This window comes from Lissotriton helveticus, chromosome 7, assembly GCF_964261635.1.
Source record: "Lissotriton helveticus chromosome 7, aLisHel1.1, whole genome shotgun sequence".
Classification (NCBI taxonomy): domain Eukaryota; kingdom Metazoa; phylum Chordata; class Amphibia; order Caudata; family Salamandridae; genus Lissotriton; species Lissotriton helveticus.
Window position 1 is genome coordinate 696554468 of NC_136068.1, and position 20547 is coordinate 696575014.

The 20547-nt window shown below is 42.3% G+C and overlaps 1 protein-coding gene across 1 annotated transcript in view; it reads left to right on the top strand.

Moving 5' to 3' along the window:
* NSG2 (neuronal vesicle trafficking associated 2) overlaps window positions 1-16261 on the top strand; it is a 221144-nt gene extending 204883 nt beyond the window's left edge. The window contains exon 5 of the mRNA XM_078653027.1: window positions 11837-16261. Coding sequence (XP_078509153.1) covers window positions 11837-12025 — 189 coding nt within the window. The 3' untranslated portion in view covers window positions 12026-16261. The remainder of the gene's footprint in view (window positions 1-11836) is intronic.
* The last annotated feature ends 4286 nt before the right edge of the window (window positions 16262-20547 follow it).

Here is a 20547-nt window from a genome sequence, read left to right on the forward strand (position 1 = left end):
TAGGCGCAAATCTTTTCTGGGGGATGTGTAAACTCCACCTGCTTGCGCAAATAACCGCGAGATCATCCAAATAGAATCAGAGGCCTCGCTTATTATAAACCATTTAAATCGTTTGCAAAAGCTTGTGCAATGGGAAACCAAAAGTTTAATGTTCCCATTTTCCATCAAATGTACCAGATTCATTGAAGCGCTAATAGTATACTTGACCGGTCTTAGCCGCAGGCAAAATATAATTCTTTTAGATAGCACTGCATTATGAACCTGTCTGCATCTCTCCTTCCTTTACTTAAGATTTCATTAGTGAACACTCATTAGCAGAAATGTGTTTCTCAGTAAGACAGCTGCTGCCAATCATCTTCCTGGGATTTCAAGTCATTAGCAGCACTGGCTTAGCAGGGCTCTCTTTTGTGCTTTGGGAAAAGAGAGATGACAAGTCATTCTTGATGGTTGTGGCTACCCTAAGAAAAGGTCTAAACCCCTGGCAGTTTCTTAATTTGCGAGAGCTGCTTTGCATAGTGGAGTGCATGCAGTAGGATTCTGCACAGAGAAATTAATGGAAATGCAATGTTATGTCTATAGAGCATCCAGGAGACCTTAATATGTTGAGTGTGTTATCTAAAGGGAATCTCTCCATCTATCTAGACAGCTGAGCAGTGCTGAGCAAGGTGTCAAAACCAAACATGGCATATGTTGTAGTTTTATCAAAATATAGCCCTGAACATGCATAGTATTCAAGTCCCACTCAAGGTAGGTGTGTTTGTGAAATGTGCCACAAACACATTTCACAGAAATGGCTAATACCCAGAATTACACTTTTGCATCGGTCTACCAAGAATCATTATCCTCTGTAGAAAATTTGACTTCCCCTGTGGGGGCTCAATATCCTTTGATGTGACCAAGTTGCGACCTGTTTGCTCTTTCCATCTGTTGGCAAAGAATGTTGCCTATCTCAACAATGTTGTTGAAATTCTGACTCAGTATTCCTTGGCAAACAATGGTTATCCAAAAATGTCCTTGTATTTAGGTCTCTCCTATAGACTGCTTTAGCTGTCTATCGGAGACCTCATGGTCCAATATACAGTAGATAAGAGTGGCCTTTTGTTAACCCTTTCAGTCATTGACTGCTGACTTTTTCACACTGGCTATGTGGGATGAACTGGATGGAGTGGGGTTTTCTATATCTTAATCGTCGGGTGTAATCATTAAATAACCGTAGCCATTGGTCGTGTGGACTTTTGTTCGTCGACAACCAGAAGTTAAAAGGAACAATCTTCTACATCAAAACCATAAAAATCATAAAATCGTGAAAGACTTAAGTACAGTCAATAAAGAGAATTGGTGTGAGATGGTTGTGGGTTTAGCAATACTTTTTTTGTTTAATTATTTATCCAATGTCTTAGTCTTTTAAGAATCAGCATCAGAAATGAATATTATCCAATGATCATTATTTCACTATAAGGAAGAAAACAATATTTGTAAGTATAGCAGATACAAATCTAATAATGCAGTAAGCATGTCCCATGAAGGAATTTTCATAATCTAAATAAATTAGTTTCGATTTGGTTTAAAATAAGATGTTTGTTCAGTAATCCAATAAAGAGCTTTGATGAGAGAATGAATGCATAAGCATAAAGCCTTTGCACTTCAAATAGAAGTATAAAGTTGGAAAATATTCTCAGCTATAAATCAGTAAACATCTAATAAAATCTGGAATGGTCTGAGATGGTTGTGGGTTTAGCAATAGTTTTTTTGTTTAATTATTTATCCAATGTCTTAGTCTTTTAAGAATCAGCATCAGAAATGAATATTATCCAATAATCATTATTTCACTATAAGGAAGAAAACAATATTTGTAAGTTTAGCAGATACAAATCTAATAATGCATCAAGCATGTCCCATGAAGGAATTTTCATAATCTAAATTAAATTAGTTTGGATTTGGTTTAAAATAAGATGTTAATTCAGTAATCCAATAAAGAGCTTTGATGAGAGAATGAATGCATAAGCATAAAGCCTTTGCGCTTCAAATAGAAGTATAAAGTTGGAAAATATTCTCAGCTATAAATCAGTAAACATCTAATAAAATCTGTAATAGGCTCAAAAGCATTCTCCCAGTGAACAGAGATATGGTCTCAAGCAACCCAGAGATGGTTCCTCAGAGAATGCGAGTGACAGTTGCCTTCGGCTACTCAGGAACACGCACTAATATAAACACACACAATTGTAGATGGAAACTTGTGGCGCTCTAAATGACTAAATCTGTGTTGGGGGGAGAACATCGGTAAAGCCAATAGGTGGACACAATGTAGCAAACACAAGACCTATTAGCTTTGCCAATGCTTGTTAATAATGCATTTCTAATTACATTCCAGACTTCCTATCAGTGACAAGCCATTAGCTTGGAAGTTGCCCTGCATCATAATTATATCTGCAGTGAGTGTCGTGGATTGGCTATTTTAAAATGCAGCATCCAAAAACACCATTGGGTGTAGTAGTAAACAGCTTGCTGGCCTAGAAAACACACAAGATCCATTACAGGGAGGGAAAAGAAAGGTTACATCCCAGTATTTCATGGAGATATAGAAGATGAGGTTAATTTGGGTAATCACTGAGGTTTGCATAGTGGACGTGGGTACACATGGAAACCTATGAATGTCACAGAAGTCCTTGTGATTTTGTGAATCAGCAAATACTGGTAAAAATGTGCATATCTTTATTGGATTGAAGCATATATACTGAATCAGCCTAGTAGCGAACACATCCCCTATTGATTTATTAATAAGAAGCTGTGACTACCAAAAGAAGGTATTGATTGTAATAGTCACAAATATAATCAAATGTTCAAAGTAACATGGCCGAAGGGAAGTACAATTGATCATAACAGATCAAATAATATTCTTTTGTTTGTTACAATAAATTTCTAATTTAGGAGACTTGCAGTACTTATGTTTTTTACCCAAAACATGTTTTGCCCTGTACCCAGCATGCGGGCCTGGGCTTTTTCAAGGCTGTCACAAGCAGCCACGGCCCGTGGAGGGAGTTTCGGTGAGGCGGAGAGGCGGGGCAAGGGAGGGTTAGGGTGGGGGGTGCTAAAAACCGGAATATGGATAATTGAAGGTAAGTAAACAATTTAATAAATAAAACAAATTTCGTAGCGCACCCTGCATCACATTTTGCGATACAGGGCGCGCTACAAAATTCGTTTTATTTATTAATTTGTTTACTTACCTTCAATTAACCATACTCCGGTTTTTAGCATCCCCCACCCTGCCCCTCCCCCGCCCCGCCTCTCCGCCCCACCGAAACTCCCTCCACGGGCCGTGGCTGGTCACGAGTAAGGCAGAAACAAACATATGGCTGCAAGTGCTGATGATTGTTATTTCCTGTACAATATTGAGCTAAGCTGTGACTATACACTTGGTGGACCACAGCACATGTGACAAATTTCAAAACAGGGTAATGTGAAGCACATGTGAGTTGTTAGAGAAATAGATTAACAGCAGAAACAAACTGTGTGTAAAAATCACAGCCATAACTGCAGTTAACAGTGTGCAATGCCCTGTAGTCTTTCATATATTATAGGATAGGATATTGTTTTGTAGATTGCTTGAATGCAGACGCGTCTTGGCGATAAGAAGTGAGATAGGAGGATCGTAGCGGCTATAATTGATTTTTAAAGAGATGGAAACAGCCATGTTTTAGTGCCTTCCTGAAGAGAAGCCTAATAGACATTAATCTCATGGAGATAGGCAGCTGATTTCACAGTTTGGCTGCACAGTGTGACAGACTCCTGCCTCCCCATCCGGCTTTATGAATTTTAGAAATACAAATGAAACCTAGGTCAGTGGATCTAAGGATTCTGGTGGGGATATACCAGGAGAAGAGATTCTGAAAATCGGCAGCCCCTCAGCCAAATAGTGCCTTATAGACCAAGCATAGGGCTTTCAACTCAGTCCTTTGCTGGATCGGAAGCCAATGCAATAACCTAATAGCAGCAGAAGTGAAATGCCCTCTAGGGTGGTTTAACAAAAACCGAGCAGCAGCGTTTTCTATTGGTTGTAGTTTTTACCTCTGGGCTTTATCGATGCCTATAAAAAGCGCATTGCAATAATCTAGCCACGAGAGGATGAGGTCAACTACTACTGATTTCTTCAGATCTTGGGGGATAAAAGGAAATATCTTCCTAAGAAGCTTCAATACAAAGAAGCAGGAAGAGGTTATACTATTAATCTGGCCCGCAAAGTTAAGCTGGTCATCAAAAACAACCCCAAGATTCTTAAGTTTCTTAGATGGAACAGGACATTCACCTGCCTCTGTCGGCTATCATGTTGAGTTCCATAAGGATGGCCCATTGCCAAACTCCATCACCTTGGTCTTATCAGTATTGATCTTGAGATAGTTACGACTCATCCATCTCATGAGATGAGTCAGACAGGCATGGAAATTGACAGCAGTGGCCTCAGACTGCTTGAATACATAGATGACAATCTGTGAATCGTCTGCATAAGAAACCAGCAAAAAAACATACTCTTTCTTGTAGCAAGTGGAGCGACGTATACCTTGAAAAGTGTGGGTGACAGTGCTGAACCCTGCATCACTCCACATGGTATGCAGAATGATTCAGATTGCTAATTTTCCCAATGTATACTCTGCTGCCTGGAAGCCAGAAATGAAGAAAGAAGGAACGATTCAGAAAAGGGGGTGGTGATGAACAGAGTGCCTGAATTAAGCAGACCACTCTTACCCAGTCCAAAGATCAGGGCTTGATCCATCACCGTTTTTTAGCTCACTGCACCATCCCAGCTCAGAACTTGGCTATATGCAAATTAGTCTGTTCCTGTCCCAGTGCATGATGGGAACAGGGCAAACCAAACTACCAAGCCAATTCTTATACTGGGAAGGAAACAAGCTACCGGGGACCGGTTCCTGGCATTTCAGCCTCGTCGGCCCGGCTTGCTTGAATCCTGATGGTGCAATGAGCAAGGGACTCACATCTGAGTATACCCTTCCACGCTTATGGTGGACAAAATGATTCAGAAAAGGGGGTGGTGATGAACAGAGTGCCTGAATTAAGCAGACCACTCTTACCCAGTCCAAAGATCAGGGCTTGATCCATCACCGTTTTTTAGCTCACTGCACCATCCCAGCTCAGAACTTGGCTATATGCAAATTAGTCTGTTCCTGTCCCAGTGCATGATGGGAACAGGGCAAACCAAACTACCAAGCCAATTCTTATACTGGGAAGGAAACAAGCTACCGGGGACCGGTTTCTGGCATTTCCGCCTCGTCGGCCCGGCTTGCTTGAATCCTGATGGTGCAATGAGCAAGGGACTCACATCTGAGTATACCCTTCCACGCTTATGGTGGACAAAATGATTCAGAAAAGGGGGTGGTGATGAACAGAGTGCCTGAATTAAGCAGACCACTCTTACCCAGTCCAAAGATCAGGGCTTGATCCATCACCGTTTTTTAGCTCACTGCACCATCCCAGCTCAGAACTTGGCTATATGCAAATTAGTCTGTTCCTGTCCCAGTGCATGATGGGAACAGGGCAAACCAAACTACCAAGCCAATTCTTTTACTGGGAAGGAAACAAGCTACCGGGGACCGGTTTCTGGCATTTCAGCCTCGTCGGCCCGGCTTGCTTGAATCCTGATGGTGCAATGAGCAAGGGACTCACATCTGAGTATACCCTTCCACGCTTATGGTGGACAAAATGATTCAGAAAAGGGGGTGGTGATGAACAGAGTGCCTGAATTAAGCAGACCACTCTTACCCAGTCCAAAGATCAGGGCTTGATCCATCACCGTTTTTTAGCTCACTGCACCATCCCAGCTCAGAACTTGGCTATATGCAAATTAGTCTGTTCCTGTCCCAGTGCATGATGGGAACAGGGCAAACCAAACTACCAAGCCAATTCTTATACTGGGAAGGAAACAAGCTACCGGGGACCGGTTTCTGGCATTTCAGCCTCGTCGGCCCAGCTTGCTTGAATCCTGATGGTGCAATGAGCAAGGGACTCACATCTGAGTATACCCTTCCACGCTTATGGTTGACAAAATGATTCAGAAAAGGGGGTGGTGATGAACAGAGTGCCTGAATTAAGCAGACCACTCTTACCCAGTCCACAGATCAGGGCTTGATCCATCACCGTTTTTTAGCTCACTGCACCATCCCAGCTCAGAACTTGGCTATATGCAAATTAGTCTGTTCCTGTCCCAGTGCATGATGGGAACAGGGCAAACCAAACTACCAAGCCAATTCTTATACTGGGAAGGAAACAAGCTACCGGGGACCGGTTTCTGGCATTTCAGCCTCGTCGGTAACGAGGTGATGGATCAAGCCCTGATCTTTGGACTGGGTAAGAGTGGTCTGCTTAATTCAGACACTCTGTTCATCACCACCCCCTTTTCTGAATCGTTTTTGGCCACTATAGGTGTGGCAGGGTATACTCAGACATGAGTCCCTTGCTCACTGCTCCATCAGGATTCAAGCAAGCCGGGCCGACGAGGCTGAAATGCCAGAAACTGGTCCCCGGTAGCTTGTATCCTTTCTGGTGAAGAATTGGCTTGGTAGTTTGGTCTGCCCTGTTCCCATGATGCACTGGGCCAGGGACAGACTAATTTGCATATAGCCAGGTTCTGAGCTGGGATGGGGCAGTGAGCTAAATAACGGTGATGGATCAAGCCCTGATCTTTGGACTGGGTAAGAGTGGTCTGCTTAATTCAGACACTCTGTTCATCACCACCCCCTTTTCTGAATCGAAGAAAGAAGGAACAGCGCCAATTCTCCAAGCCCCACCGCTCTTAGCCGTCTAACTAACACTGTGTGAGTCACGGTGTCAAATGCTGCCAAGAGAACTAGGAGAATGAGGATGGCTCTGCCCCCTTCATCCACCTGTCTGCGAATTTCCTCCGTTGCCATGATCAGGGCATTCTTGGTCGAGTGACATGACCAGAAGCCATGCTGACTAGACTCAAACCGATTGTTAGTATCTAGATATTGCATAAGCTCCTGATTTACCGCCCTTTCGAGGATTTTAGCTGTAATTGGTAGACAGGAGATGGGTAGATAACACTTCACTTTCGTAGGATCTAGAGTAGGTTTTTTAAAAATTGGCCTTATGCAGGCTGTTTTCCAAACCGACGGGTATGTCCCCGACTCAAGCACTTGGTTTAAGAGAGAGGTTAGATATGAACTGATCATCCCGGAAGCCAGATGCAGGAGCTTTGGTGGACATGGGTCTTTCGGGGATCCAGATGTAGTAGAAAGTAAAATTGTATTCACCTCAATTGAGGTGAGGGTGCTAAAACTAGTTAATTGGCACTGAGGTGCTATTTCCTCCAGTATTAAGTCAGGGTCATTTCCCACAGACTTCATGCTATTGTGGAGATCATCATAGATTAGTTGCACCTTGGCTTGAAATACATTTGACATTTTATTGCAAATGGCTTGGTCTGGTTTATATAAACAGGCCTGTTGGGGTTGAGATAGCACTCAGAGGGTCTTAAAAAGCTCCTTAGAGGAAACTTAGCTGCCTCAATTCTTGCGGTATAGTATGTATTTTTCGCTTTTATAATAGCCTCTTTATAGGATTGGCGTACTATGTTGTATTCAGCCTTATGTTCTGTGCTATAGTTGGCCCTCCAAATGTGCTCAACTCTTCTACACATAGCTTTTAAGCTCTGGTCCATACCAAGGCGACATCACCCGGGATCTTTTTCCTTTAATAATTCTTTCGGGTACCACCTGGTTAACCGCTGTAGCAATCCAGTTATTAAACTGGATAGCCGCGTCATTGTTATCCATGACCCGCACGGGAGGGTAGATGTTTAAAGCCTGCTCAAGTTCTGAAGCTTGGACTTTATTCCATGATCTAGTTTTTAAACTAGCCACTTAATTTGCAATGGAAACATTTGTTTTGATGATGTTGATATTAAAATATACCCATCGTATACAAGAAAAGATGGTGGAGGCCATTTGCTACTGTAACAGTCATCACCAAAAAAGAGGAAGGTATTTATATAACACTTATCCTCATACTGTAGAACATGATTCTGATAAATAACGGCTCTTAGCAAGGAGGATTGCTTAGAACACCACTGTGGACCTCGTGATGAATACATTGTGCTGATGCTTGGAATAAAATGTACACGCCACAACCCAAACAAATGTTATTGCCTACCATACGAAATGATTGACAGCAGAATCTCAAATTCTCCAATTTTTGGGGGAAGACAACATTGACGCCGCCTGTACTAAGGACTTAGCCCACAGTTACATCTGGTTGCCAGGACTAGACAACAATGTAAAACATAGATCTAATTTTAATGTGTTTTTTTCTCCCACAAATTTCCAAAGAAAGTGCGTGCAGCACAGTCAATATGCATGGCCCACTCTTTTCTATAGTAATATAAACATAGATTTTGAGACTACTCCATGGTTACATCTTCTTAGTAGATTTTCCTGCAAGAAACTGTAGAATTCCAATCCTGCATTCACATTTACTGGATGTAAACAATTTTTCCAAGGATCACCTGTCCCTCAAAGGGAGGAGGTTACTTTAAAGAACTGTTTTTAAATCTATGGAATGACATCAAATGGAGCACCCTGTGTCTCCCTAGATCACAGTCTGCTCCCAACGAAACCCACCATCATAATTCATAATTTGGATTTAGCCTTATGGTGAGCACTTTCACTCTGAAAACAATTACCACCCCATGTAGAGAATAGATAACTGATCAGGGATATCCACCACAATTCTGGTTACAAACAATTGAAAAATTGCATACTGAATCACAAATAGGAGAGGAAAACCCCTTTCATGCCCTCTCCTATTTGTGATTGGATTTAATATAATTCACTGTGTGCGACAGAAAATACTGCTGTGGTACTTTGTGCCACATTCTTTTACCGTCCCAAAGCCTGTGATGTTTTTTCAATAGCATACTGTATGCACAGATCCCATCATTCTTTGGCTATTTATTTTGTTTGTAAAGTATCTATGTGTTGCCTTGTGGCCTCTTTCCTTCACTGAGTTGGGCTCTCAAATTCCTCCAGTCAGATGGCTGGTGGCTCCCAGGCTGAAGGCAAGGCTAAGAGATTTAGTAGGAAGGCTTTTTTAATGAAAGTACATGATGGCAGAGGCCATTTGCTACTGTAACAGTCATCACCAACAAAGAGGAAGGTATTTATATAACACTTATCTTCATACTGTAGAACATGATTCTGATAAATAACAGCTCTTAGCAAGGAGGATTGCTTAGAACACCACTGTGGACCTCATGATGAATACATTGTGCTGATGCTTGGAATAAAATTTACACGCCACAACCCAAATAAATGTTGTTGCCTACCAAACGAAATGATTGACAGCAGAATCTCAAATTCTCTAATTTTTGGGGGAAGACAACACTGACGCCACCTGTACTAAGGACTTAGCCCACAGTTACATCTGGTTGCCAGGTCTAGACAACAATGTAAAACATAGATCTAATTTTAATGTGATTTTGTTCTCCCACAAAATTCCAAAGAAAGTGCGTGCAGCACAGTCAATATGCATGGCCCACTCTTTTCTATAGTAATATAAACATAGATATTGAGACTACTCCATGGTTATATCTTCTTAGTAGATTTTCCTGCAAGAAACTGTAGAATTCCAATCCTGCATTCACATTTACTGGATGTAAACAATTTTTCCAAGGATCACCTGCCCCTCAAAGGGAGGGGGTTACTTTAAAGAATTGTTTTTAAATCTATGGAATGACATCAAATGGAGCACCCTGTGACTCCCTAGATCACAGTCTGCTCCCAACCAAACCCACCACCATAATTCATAATTTGGATTTAGCCTTATGGTGAGCACTTTCACTCTGAAAACAATTACCACCCCATGTAGAGAATAGATAACTGATCAGGGATATCCACCACAATTCTGGTTACAAACAATTGAAAAAATGCATACTGAATCACAAATAGGAGAGGAAAACCCCTTTCATGCCCTCTCCTATTTGTGATTGGATTTAGTAGAATTCACTGTGTGCGACAGAAAATACTGCTGTGGTACTTTGTGCCACATTCTTTTACCGTCCCGAAGCCTGTGATTTTTTTTCAATAGCATACTGTATGCACAGATCCCATCATTCTTTGGCTATTTAGTTTGTTTGGCAAGTATCTATGTGTTGCCTTGTGGCCTCTTTCCTTCACTGAGTTGGGCTCTCAAATTCCTCCACTCAGATGGCTGGTGGCTCCCAGGCTGAAGGCAAGGCTAAGAGATTTAGTAAGAAGGCTTTTTTAATGAAAGTACATGATCTTTCAGGCAAGGGGTAAAATATCATATGCTCATGGGCAGTCTCCTAAAAGGCCTTGAAGTGGCTCATTTTCAAGCGCTTCTTGGTGGGTGTTCCGGAAATGCCCTTAACGTAGAGCTCCAGCCATTTCAGGGATGGAATCTGACCACATTACTAATTTTCCTATATGTTTGGAATTCTTAAGTTTGGGGTAGTAAGTAGACCTAGTGGTATTGGGTCTCGCTTTGTGGCAGGGTAGGGCTAGCTTTTGCAAGTACACAAGGTCCGATGCCTCATTAGCTTTGCAAATGGTACAGAGGAGGGAGTTGTATTTCAACACATCAAAGTTAATAATATCAACCTACAGTCATATTTTCATCCATTACATCATCTACCTCTACATCGCTAGAAGTATAACATTACTATTTTTAACTACACCTGTATGCGCCTTGGGGGTAAGTATAAGGGGAGCTAAACAGAAGTGATACACTAACCTTGCAATGTAGTGGTAGGTCAGCGTAGTTAATGTAATATATTTGGCACACAGTATATTGCATGCAATATAGTGACCCGCACCACACACTTTTCTTCACCAGGCATGTCTGTGTTTTTCCCCGGCCCTACTAATTAGTGCACGAAGGAAGAGCAGAAGAGTGAGCCTTATCATTAAAAAGAACCAATATCAGTTATATCTTAGTAACCTGACTCTGACACTTACACTCCTACCTGTATAGTAAGACTTAGCATTAGGAGTAGTGGTGTCAGAGGACTGTCGCTGGGAATATTGATTCCTAAATATTAATGAGACGGAATATTGTTACAACAATATCAAACAACAAGATATCTAAAGGTAAGTGAATAGAGGGAGTTAAGGATTTGCTATTTTTAACTACACATCTATGTACCTTGATGGTGTAAATATCACCAAGGTTTATATATGAATAGTTAGGTTTAGAAAATGGATAGAAACTTACTTTACGGTATAGTTCTTATTGGCATAAATCTAGATAATAGCAAAATAATCATTACACCATGCTAGTTTGCCAATCTGCATCAATACAACATATTCACAGGTCTGGATCACACCATGACAAAGTGGATCAGATCTGATCTTACCTGTCTGCTTATTCTTACCTAACGTGTAAAACAGTGTGTAGTGCCGACTATGAACTATGTAAGGTGGTACCCTTGAGTATCTCTAGGAAGCTGCAGCCCTCATCTTTAGAAATTGACTACATTAGGGTTGGGAGCAAACAAACATTCCAGTCCACTCTTGCAATGAGATATCACCAACAATGTGGGGATGTTTGGATCAGGCATGAAGCAGTACACCTGTCCCTCAATGGCCACACTAGATTTAGAGTTTTCAGAAGCTCCTATCAAATCTTAATCGAATGTTTGCTAATAAGTTGCATGCTTGCTGCATGTTACTGTTTCAGGGCCTGTCAAAGGAAGGAGGAACACTGTAAAGGTAGAAAAGAGCATTTATATGATTTTTGTGAATTTGTATACTTATTGCTAACAGATTCTCACCCTTTCCCTTCACAGCATAAGCGTTGTATCCCAGCTTCTTTGGATGCCTATTACTCAGCACAGGATTCCAACTCCCGGGGAAGATTCTACACCGTTATCAGCCACTACAGCATGGCCAAGCAAACCAGCACTCGGTCTGTATCTCCGTGGCTGCCTGGTGGAGCTCCAAACCACGAGGTGAAGGGCAAGACTGAAGGCCACTGAGTATCTCCATCTTATCCTAAACCCCTCCCCCACCAAGAGGGATGGCCTGCTCTGAAAGCGTTGGCCCTCGTTCCGAGAAGCTGCTGTGCCGACAGCTGCGACGGAAAACTGCGGGAGCCATTTTTCAAATCTATATTTCTTTCCGTGCATTGTTCTTCTTGTTGATTTGTAACCGAGTCCAGCTCTTGTACAAAGGCATGTTTGATGTTGAGTGTGAGATTGCATTGTAAAGAACAAACCGGCACAAACAAAAGCGTATTTTAAAGACTCAATGGCTTGACAGCCTCATTCAAGCAGCAGAGTCCAGGTCACATTCAAAATTCATGTTCCACATCTTGTAAGCTGTCTTTGGGGACACGGCCAGACTAGATAAAAGGAAGAGAAGAGTTGTTCAGCGTACGTTTGATTGCACGCAAGACTGCACACCAGCCGCTCACAACTCAACCAGCCATTCGGCACTTTGTAGGACTGAAAATTGCTTTTCAAATTGTGCTCTCTCTCTTTGACATATATGTGGTTGAGTGTCATTGATGACATCTCCTTCTGGGAATCTCTGTTCTCCCTATTAGGTGGTTATTCCACAAACAACATTGGTTCATGACTGCTCTTATTAGGGCATTTTCTAAGGAGGTAGACAACCGACAAGGGAGCTAAGGTTTTTGAATCTACTTGTGATGCTGTCTACAGATGTCGCATGTTCACAGTTCTTGCCCCTACCCTCTGGAACAAATTGCCATTTTATGTCAGAAACCTGTCCTGATTAGAATAAATTTAGGAAAGCACTAAAAACAGTTCTGTTTTAGATTCAGTTTTAAGCTTTACTGACTTTCCGCCGAGATACATTTGATAATGTGCACATTATCAAATTAATTAATGAATTCATTCATTCATACTTCCTGTTACACAGAGCCTCACACAGAGGAGGTTTGACTTTGATAATTTCACCTGCAGTAAGGATCCAATGATTCTCCATCAGCGATAGTCTTTCGTTTCCCCCTTGTCTTTGAAAGGTTCACCCTTATCTCTTTCTTTCATACCCTCGATCCTGTCTGCAGTGTGATCAGCAGGCTATCCATTGATTCTCCATTAGAGCCAATCAGGGATAATCTTACTCTTTTCCCTTGCCTTTGAAAGGATCCTTCTTATTTCACTGTCGATTCCGCCTGCAGGGTGAGCACCACGTTTTCCAGGGAGTGGGAGGCTGTGTTGAAACTCTGAGCCATGGTTTGCCCCAGCATCTCTTTCCAGTAGAGAAAACACCAGAACGGGGCAGAAAATTTAGCAATTTGCAGTGCAACAAAAATATGATCGAGGAGAGAGAAGATAAAAAAACAGTCACCAAAGTAAATGATAATGTCCATAGTTCAAGGGACCATTAGTGATGCGTACACATTAATTTATGTGAAATATGTGATAATGCATTTTGTCAGCCTTTTGGTTAAAGTCCTGACAATGGAATCGGCTTTGGTTTGTGGAGCGTGCATTTTTAATCATCTTTCAGTGGCTAGGTTTGTGTTTTTTATTTTATATTTTCAACTTTTAAAAAATCTGGATACGGGACAATGTGGTTTGTTTAGTTTTAGTGACTACTGAAAACTCTATCGAAGAATCGACTTTAAGGGTATAATATAGGATTTATTGCTTTTCAGTAATGTTGGAGCAAAGTTTTCTTTCCCTCCCCCACGCACACATGCACTGAGGCGAACTGTGAGATAGTGTTATAACTTATAAATAAAAAAATGTCGAGCATACGAATGGACCAGATGCACATTCTTGTGTTCGAATACTGTGCAGATGGTTATGTTCTCTGTCATGTAGCTATAGGAGAGAAGAAACGATTTACTCTAAATTCATAGGATATGGAATCAAATTTAGATTTTTTAAATGATTGGGGTCATTGATTGGAATGAAATGCAAGCTGCTCAATTTCACACTAACTATATGCATGGAAACATATTAGATATGGTGATTAATATTCATAATAAATTTAAAATATTTTCGAAATATTGTGGTTTAAAGCTGCTGCTAGAATAATTTTGTATAGCAGACACATGTTGAGATTGTATAGATTTTGACTAGAACCACCAGCTACTTATTGAATCATAGAACGCACTTATTGGGAAGGACCTGCGAGGCTGCCTAAACGTACCGATCAAAAGCTTCGGACCGTGCAGTGGACGAAATATTAGTTCTCGACTTACTGGTTATGTTACATGATCATATTTGATATGTATTCAGTGTTATTTGCCCAGTGTTTAAAGGCCGGAGGTTTTTATTTGTGGCATTTTCAGGAGCTGCACAGTCACAACAAAATCATTCATTTTGAAAAGAACAGTTATTTAATTCAGTGAATACATTTGGCATGAATACATGTGTCTGGTCTTAGAAAGCCACAATATAGAGACATAAGTTTGTATTGTCTTATGGTGGGCTAAGCAAGAAGAGAGATCAATACTCATACACAGAGATAGAGTTTTGAGATCAAAGTCAAAGGACAGATTTCTGTGGTTTTTAGCAGGCTTCATCTTTAAAGGTTAAAAGAGATCTTACGGTCAGAGGAGGGAGCTGCCATTTTGAGGGATGTTAAGTTTTAAAATGGAGGCTGTCCTCATGGTTTGACAGGCCTTTTGTTTTCAATTGCGCATCTGACTAATCATCAGTTTTCGACCTTGGTTAATCGGGGGAAGGCAGGTCAAGGAATCTCAAGTTGTGAGTCAAATCCCATGTTACCAGGTGGAGGGAGGCTGTGTGTTCCAAATCAGAGACCGCTATTTCACATACTGAAAGGGGGCACGTTTAGTGTCCTGTGGTGGATAAAGTCCCATGGCCTGTATTCTGAGTTAGCAAGTATTCGATGTGTGTTGAAGCAATAGCTAAATTAGGAAGTGAAGAGTCAAAATGTTCACATCTAGATCCTTAAAGTTTAGGTACGTTTTTAGGCTCATAGTACAGTAGTAATAATACTAAAGAGTGCCTTGTCCGAGGAGATACGTTTTACTTCTAGTTTTGGAAAATAGTACACTTTTCAGTGCTTGAATAGCATCTTATTTTCTATGTTACACGCCAATTTGACAAGGTATGACTAGAGACACAACTTCTCTATAGAGCTATGTGCAGTTAAAAAAATCCAGGGGGCATATTATCAAGACAGGCGATAAAATTATCGCCGTTTTAGCGGCAGAAAACTGCCGCTAAAACGCCGATAATGGGCTTGATAATATGCTCTATGGAATTCCAATTGAAGCCCATGTTAGATGTCCTTCACATTTAACATGGGCTTCAATTGGAATTCCATAAAGCATATTATCAAGCCCATTATCGCCGTTTTAGCGGCAATTTTATCGCCTGTCTTGATAAAATGCCCCCAGGTCCTCTAGTTCAATCCGTACCTCCTATAACTAGAGTCTACATTTCACTATGTCAGTTTCTTTGTGTTAGAGCAGAGTTTTCAAACTTTTCCACTGATATGACCCCATTTCCAATTATTAACCCTACTTTAGCATGCCAGGAGACACCCCATCAACCTCAGTTTTAAACCCTAAATTGTTTCTTTCTTGTAACTGACTGATCCAATTGATCTCATTAGGAAACTCCACCGCATTCTTCTGCCAAATCCATCAAGAACTTGACACCTAGGTCCCAAAAACCATGTTTTTGGAAATTTTGATAAAGCTCTAGTATTGAGGGAACTCCTTACTGTACAGTAGGAGTGCCTTGGCTAATATCTCACAATCAACAGAGGTCTCCAAGTAAAATGTCAGCAAGGCACAGCATCTTCAGTTTGAATCTGCTGTTTTTCAATTCACTGTCGAACAGAGATTAGCGAGAGTAGAGTTAGTCTACCCTTTTTCAGTTGTCTGGTTGCATTTCTGGGGGTGAAAAGCCCATGTCCAACAGGATCCCCAACAGGATCCCCAACTGGACTCCTTGCCATTGAAGTCACACGATGCCATAAAAGCCAACAGGAGCCCGGGAATTATCAGGAGTAGCTCAAATCATAGTGCCAAATACTGTTGTCCTTTGATTTACTGTTTCATGTCTCGCCTGTAAATTCATGATCACTGGAAATGTATAAACGAGTTGAGAACAAAAATAAGAAAATGCAGCCCCCTGAACAGTTTCTTATCTTGTGGTGTACATTTTGTCAGTAGGTATCAAAAGCTCAAGTACTTCTTTTGATGTAACTAGATTTTTTTTCTGACAGGACCAAAATAAAGCTAGATGTGTCTGATGGTCTTGAATGTCCTACATTTATTTTAAATCTGGTGGGTCTACCAAGGAGCATGCAGCGAGGGTGGCAGAGGTACAAAGAGGGATAAAAGTAAATCTTAAGTATTGTGGGTTTCTACAACTTGTTATCATGCAATTTCTGTCAATTCAATTAATCGAAAGAAAGTTACATCAATATTCGTAATGTCACACCTATTGAATATACTATTATTTCCAGGTAACCAAGCACACTTGTTGGGAAAGACTTAAAACCTTTGAACATTTAGGAATACTTACAGTGCTGGGTATTTTTGCTGTGCTGTATAGTGGAAATATTTACCTTCCTAGTTTTGGTGCAGAGAACTCAACGTCTGGTTTGCAATTGATCACTAGCATTTTGTTGTTCTTTCTATAATCTTGCACTGTAGCACGAGGTATGCATGTGTGTTTGCTCGACCATGACTTGGTAACTTACCAGTAATCATCATTATTCTGAATTATAGTCTTCCTTGTCATAGTCCTTGCATATAGAACATTGTCCTTCCCACGCACAACATTTACATATGTAAAATGAATCACCAACTCATGCCCCTCTCAGTATGGCCGCCACAGGAAGGACCCACCCTGTGGCACAAATAGGAGGGGCTGAGCCAGACAGCTTCTGACATCACAAAGCCACCTATTGACCTAAGCAATTTTCCTCTTTCTATGTGGGAGGTACTTGAAAGAACTTAGTACTGTGACAAGGAAGACTGTGATGAGGAGTAATGAGAAATTAATGTGTGAAAAGTAGCCCAAGTGGCAGCAGCAGCACAAATGTCTTCTACAGATGCGCCTTTTAATGCCACCCAAGAAGAAGCTACTCCTCTGGTGGAACGCCCATAAACAATTTTAGGTAAGGGCACATCTTCTTTCTGGTATGCTAATGAAATGAGAGTTTGCATTCAACAACTTAAAGTTGCATTGTAGGCCGACGGCCTTTGTTTGCAACGCCAAACATTACAAACAAAAAGTCTACTATTCTGAAAGATTCTGTTCCCTCTAGATATATAGACAGTGCCCAATGCGGGTCTAAGGAATGCCATGGGTTTTCCTGGTCCATAGATGAAGAGGGGAAAAAAGGTATGGAGAACAATATGCTGAGACCGATGAAAAAAAGGAGAATCTTAGGTAAATCGGATGAATCTGGACATAGACCCTCATTTTCATGAAAAATATAAATGAATGTATCTTGAGACAAAAGACTCCAATTTACCTTAATTGTCTATTAAGTGCCACAACAACCAGAAAGAATACTATCGGAATCAAAAAGCTCAAATAAATGGATGATAGATGTTCAAAAGCAGACTCTTGTAACATGTTCCAGAGAAAAAGTAGATCCTATGAAGAGACAGGAGCATGAACATCAGGTCTCCTCAACTGAAACTTCTTTACTAACTGGGAAGCCCAAGTATCAAACTGAGAAATGGTAGGGCCTCTACTTGCCTTAATGGCTGTCCACTGGCTGAGTAATGTGGATACCGCCAGACCCAACAAAAAAAAATCACTGAAAAATTCTGAGATTCCCCCCCCCCCCCCCTTTATACAAAAGGGTAGATTCCTCACTGAACACGAGTTGGAACAATTTCCTATATCTTTGATAAATGTTTAGGGCATGGGTACTCACAAACTTTCTCTCGGGGGCTAAATTTACAGTGTGGTTTGTGGCCGAGGGCTGCTCGGTGGGGGCGGAGTTAGAGGGGGGGCAGGGCTAAAGCAAAAACTATGACCATGAGGTTGAACCCAGGTCCCTGCAGCAGACGCATTCATCCACTGAGCCACCAGACCTGACATACACATCTCTCTCTCTCTCTCTCTCTCTTTCTCTCTCTCTCTCCCCCTCTCTCTATCTCGCTCTCTCTCTCTGTCTCCCTCCCTCTCTCTATCTCACTCTCTCCCTCCCTCCCTCTGCCTCCCTACCTCTCTGCCTCCCTCTCTCTCTGTCTCCCTCCCTCTGTCTCCCTCCCTCTGTCTCCCTCTCTCTGTCTCCCTCCCTCTGTCTCCCACTCTCTCTGTCTCCCAATCTCTGTCTCCCACTCTCTCGGTTTCCCTCTGTCTCCCTCCTTCTCCTTCCCTCCGTCTCCCTCCCTCTGTCTCCCTCCCCCTGTCTCCCTCCCCCTCTGTCTCCCGCCCTCTCTGTCTCCCTCCCTCTCTGTCTCCCTCCCTCTGTCTCCCTCCCTCTCTCTCCCTCCCTCTGCCTCTCTCCTTCTGTCTTCCTCTTCCTCCCTCTGTCTCCCTCCTTCTTTGCTGCCCTCTCTCTGTCTCCCTCTCTCTCTGTCTCTCTCTCTCTGTCTCTCTCTCTGTCTGTCTCTGTCTGTCTCTCTACGTCTCTCTCTCTCTGTCTCCCACTGTCTCTCTCTCTGTCTCTCACACTCTCTCTCTCTCCCTCCCTCCCTCCATTTCCCTCTCCCTACTTCTCTCTCCCTCCCTCTGTTCCCTCCCTCCTTCTATCTCTCTCCCTGTCTCTCTCTCTGCCTCTCTCCCTCTCTCTCCCTTCCTCTCCCCCCCTCTGTTACCGTCTGTCTCCCTCCCTTCCTCTGTCTCCCTCTGTCTCCCTCCCTCTACGTCCTCCCCCTCTCCCTACCTCGGTTTCCCTCCCTTCCTCTGTCTCCCACCCTAAGTCTCCCTCCCTCTGCCTCTCTCCCCCTCCCTCCCTCCCTCTTCCTCTGTCTCCCTCCCTCTCTGCCTCCCTCTGTCTCCCTTTCTTTCCCTCCCTCTCCCTCCCTCTCCCTCTGTCTCCCTCCCTCTTCCTTCCTCTCTCCGCGCCGCTGCAACCGGCAGTGTTTGCTGACACTCTTGAATTTTTTTTTAAACACAGGTACGATGTCTGCAAGGTCCGCGGGCCGCCAAAGAAGGCTTGCTGGGCCCCTGGTGGCCCGCGGGCCGTACTATGAGTACCTGTGGTTTAGGGTATCCTTTCTGCTAGAATTTTGAATGAGAGAGCGCTATATCAGGAGATACACCATATGACTGTAGTCTCAGCTTTTCAATCTCTAGAGTCAGAGGAGGGACTTCTCCGGTAAAAGTGGGAACCTGACAGATGTTGGAACCAGGGGAAGATCAAAGGAGGTTCATTGACAGCTGTCCGAGTAATGGAAACCATGGGCCACCCCCCATGGTTTCCATTACTCAGACAGCTGTCAAGGGTACCCCCAATGACAGTTACACTTGTTCCTCCCTGATCATAGATAGAACCTTGCTTTGAGAGGGAAGCGAGGTAAGGCAAACATAAGACCCCTGAGCCAATGGAATCTCATTGCATCTACCCTCCACACATTCTTGCATGGACGAAGGGGACAGAACTTGGGAAGGAGAATGCCTTGTGAGAATCAGATATTGCACCTGTTTCAAAAGTGCCCACAGGCTTAGGATACTCCTCTCCGAAGGACCAATAAAAAACCTTCTTCTTTTGGTAACGTGCTCTAAAACTCACAGCAGATCTTCCTGCATTGCCCATTTGCCAAGCAACAGGACCATGGTATTTGCTACATCCCGTTGTACTGTCACTATCTTGCCACCAGGTGAAGCGGTCCTATTTAAAGTTCAATAATAAAATGCCCTAGCCCAGAAGTCCAAAACAAAAAAAGCTCTTTTCGCCCAAGAAAATGGAAGGGGCTGAAACAGCAGCTACCTCCTAGTCACCCAGTGGAGGAGGTAGCTTGCTCCATTATTTGATTTTACATGAAAGAGTTGGGACTCTGTCCCGACTCAATCAGTTGAACTGTGAATTGCGCTGGGGCAGGCTAAAGCATCCTGCAAAGAAAACATAATGAAATAATAAAATGTTATTGAAAATAACAAAAATTTGACTTATCTTCTAGGAGAAAGAAATCATGTCAAGAGACAGAAAACAAAGCAGGAAGTGTACCAGCTCAGCCCCCCCTGTATGCGTCACAGGGTGTGATCTTCATGTGGCGGCCATATTGGGAGGGGCACTAGTTAGTGATTTATTTCACATGGGTATATGCTGTGCGTGAGAGGGATAATGCTCTTTATGTAAGGACTGTGACAAGGAAGATGGACTTGGTAGGTAATAAGGTTCAAGACAACAAAGTGATCTGCTGTTTTTAGTTCACATGGTATTATGTCCATAGTAGTTGTATTCCTCTGTGTACTTTAGCTTTCTGGGTTCAATTCTTAGATGATCTTGTCAATCGATTTATTTCCATCTCTGAAGTTTCTGCGTATTCCAGGTAAAGCAAACAAAATGAAAACCTGGTTGAGAAAACGTAATAATTATTTTGCCGCCCTTATTGTGCATTGTTTCTGCCCTG